The sequence below is a fragment of the Alexandromys fortis genome, unplaced genomic scaffold (assembly GCF_014885135.2).
Source record: "Alexandromys fortis isolate MF-2015 unplaced genomic scaffold, M_Fortis_MF-2015_v1.1 scaffold_93, whole genome shotgun sequence".
Classification (NCBI taxonomy): Eukaryota; Metazoa; Chordata; class Mammalia; order Rodentia; family Cricetidae; genus Alexandromys; species Alexandromys fortis.
The window spans coordinates 1232924-1235494 of NW_026067970.1; the positions used below are offsets into that span (position 1 = coordinate 1232924).

Here is a 2571-nt window from a genome sequence, read left to right on the forward strand (position 1 = left end):
ATTCATCCAGGCCAGCAACCCGTGCAAGAATGACATGCACCTCTAGGAAGGGTTGCCCCTCCCCTGCTAACTCCACCTGGAAACTTTCTTAAAGACACAGCCAGGGTCTTGTCTCCTAGGTCATGTCAAGTTGACAATGAGCACTACCAGAAGAGGTCGGGATGGAGAAAGAAGGTGTCCTAGTTAGGGTCTCTACTGCTGAGACAAAAGAAAGAAATTCAGTTACAAAGGCACTAGTAGGTCTATGTGAAGAGACTCTGGTGGAGTAACTGAAAACAGCCAGTTATTTACAAGATACACAAGCAGGAACAGTGCACCTAGCCCAGCAGTGGCGCTCAGAAGCCGAAAGTGTTCTCTCCGTTGCAGACCACATACAAGAATCCATCTTCATCCTTTTTCCTCTGGTAAAGCTGCCCCAGAGTTAGGCTGGACTGTGTGACTGACTCGTCCACAAACAGGAAGACTGCCTTCTCAGAAGGAAGCCGGATCCTTTTCCTGATGATCCATATGAACTGAGCCACGGTGATGTCAGATGGAACCAAGAACCTCCTTTTGGCAATGGCAGCAATCTGAGTGCCTGAGACCTTTTCCACGATCACCAGAATCCGGGCGGGGTACTTCGCCCTGATCTTTGCAGATTCCACACATCTATGTTCCAGCCAGTGGTCCTCCTTAAACATCCACTTCATGGCGGCGGGAGGCGATGGGGGCCGGAGCTGCAGACTTCGGAGAAGCAACCACAACAACAACGGAGGCAGCGACAGCAGCAACGACTACTCAGCAGGCGGGACTTTGGCAGTCCTCAACCTGCTTTCTTATGGAACCCAGGACCACCAGCCCAGGAACAGCACCACCACCATAGACTGGGCCCTCCTTCATTGACCACTAAATGAGACAGTGCCTTACGGCTGGATCTCAAGAAGGCATTTCCTCAGCTGAGGTTCCTTCCTCTGATGACTTTAACTGTGTTGTGCTGGCACACAAAACCAGCCAGTACAGAAGAAATGGGGCCTAAGGACAGCCTTAGGGGCCTAGAAAGCGACAAGAAGGGCAATGGTATCAGATATTGTGTTGCTCTTTCCGGAAGATAGCAATCCAGTGTTAGATGCTGCAGAGACACAAATGACAAAGACCAAAAGTTTGAACCCGACAAACCTCTTACTACATCCAAAAGAACATTCTCCAGCAGGAAAACTTAACAGTGCCCTAGTAAGTGGACAGGAATAGCTTGTCATAGCAGAAGCAAGGGCCTCAAGCCAGCTTGACAAAAATCAACAAGACACTAACTGTTCCTTTTCTACTCCTGCTGTAGAAAATTATCACACCAGGCGGTATTGAAAACAATGGCTAATAGATCTGATAGCTGGGGGCTGGAGAGATGGCTCAGTGGTTAAGAGCACTGCTTGCTCTTCCAAAGGTCCTGAGTTCAGTTCCCAGCAACCACATGGTGGCTCACAACCATCTTTAATAAGATTTGGTGCCCTCGCCGGGCGATGGTGGCGCATCCCTCTTCCCTTCTTCCCTTTCTGAACAATTTGGTATGAATATGGAGAAAAGAGGGCTAAAATTATGTGTCATTAAAATAAGTTTTAATTGTCCAACCACATTAAGAAGAAATGCAAATAAATATAGAAAAGGAAGAAAACATGATCGATATATTTTCTTTTTTTGAATGTTCTTCATAGCAATAACAATAATTTTGACATGCTATAGTGTGAATTCTAATTTGTGCTAATAATAAAAACCCAGAGTCGGCTATTAGGGGGTGAAAGCTGAAAGATCAGAGAAGCAGAGCAGCCAGCCACTAGTTCTTACCTCTATGAAATCCTCAGACTGAAGTGGCAAGATCCTGTCTCTACGAATCCTCAGATTGAATTCAGCCTTGAACACTGTCTCCTCCCACCTTATATTTCTCTCTCCACCCAGTCATATCCCTTCCTGTCTCCACCTCCCTAGTGTTGTGATTAAAGGCTTGTGACTCACAAGTACTGGGATAAAAGGTGTGTGCTACCACTGCCTGGTCTCTATGGTTAACTAGTAGGCAAGCTTCAAGCTTTATTTGTTAAATCACAAACAAAATATCACCACAAAGTGTCACATGGCACATTTGTAGCACAGGATGAATGAGTGTTTTTCTAAACACTTTAAAATATTGCTCAACAAGCAGGTAAGTAAAACATGACTCACATGTAATCAGCTGTTATTCTGCCTCGCAGAAGAAGAGATTAGTTACTTGTCCTGTTTGCTGCAACAAAATATCCCATGAGAGCAACTGAAGGAAAGGGTTACTTTAGTTTATTGCTCCGGTAAACTGAGGAACATTATGACAAAGAAGCAGGAAGTGGCTGGTCACATTGAGTCCAAACCAGGAAACAAAGAACATACATTTATGTTGGCAGAGACTGCTCGTTTGTTCCTGGCTGCCCAGACTCGAAATAACCACACGGAAATCTGTATCAATTGCAATCCTGTTTGGCCAATAGCTTAAGCATATTTTTGGCTAACTCTTATATTTTAAATTAACCCATTTACATTAATCTGTGTATTGCCACATGGCTGTTGCTTACCTGC

The 2571-nt window shown here is 45.0% G+C and overlaps 1 protein-coding gene across 1 annotated transcript; it reads right to left on the reverse strand.

Moving 5' to 3' along the window:
- Positions 1-235: 235 nt before the first annotated feature.
- On the reverse strand, positions 236-692 carry LOC126509523 (gamma-aminobutyric acid receptor-associated protein-like 2). The gene has a single exon (XM_050155468.1). The coding sequence runs from the start codon at positions 687-689 to the stop codon at positions 336-338; it is 354 nt and encodes a 117-aa protein (XP_050011425.1). The 5' UTR covers positions 690-692; the 3' UTR covers positions 236-335.
- Positions 693-2571: the final 1879 nt, after the last annotated feature.

What these genes read in the sequence shown, in the direction of transcription:
- LOC126509523 (XM_050155468.1), bottom strand. Translation starts at nt 689, where the DNA reads ATGAAGTGGATGTTTAAGGAGGACCACTGGCTGGAACATAGATGTGTG.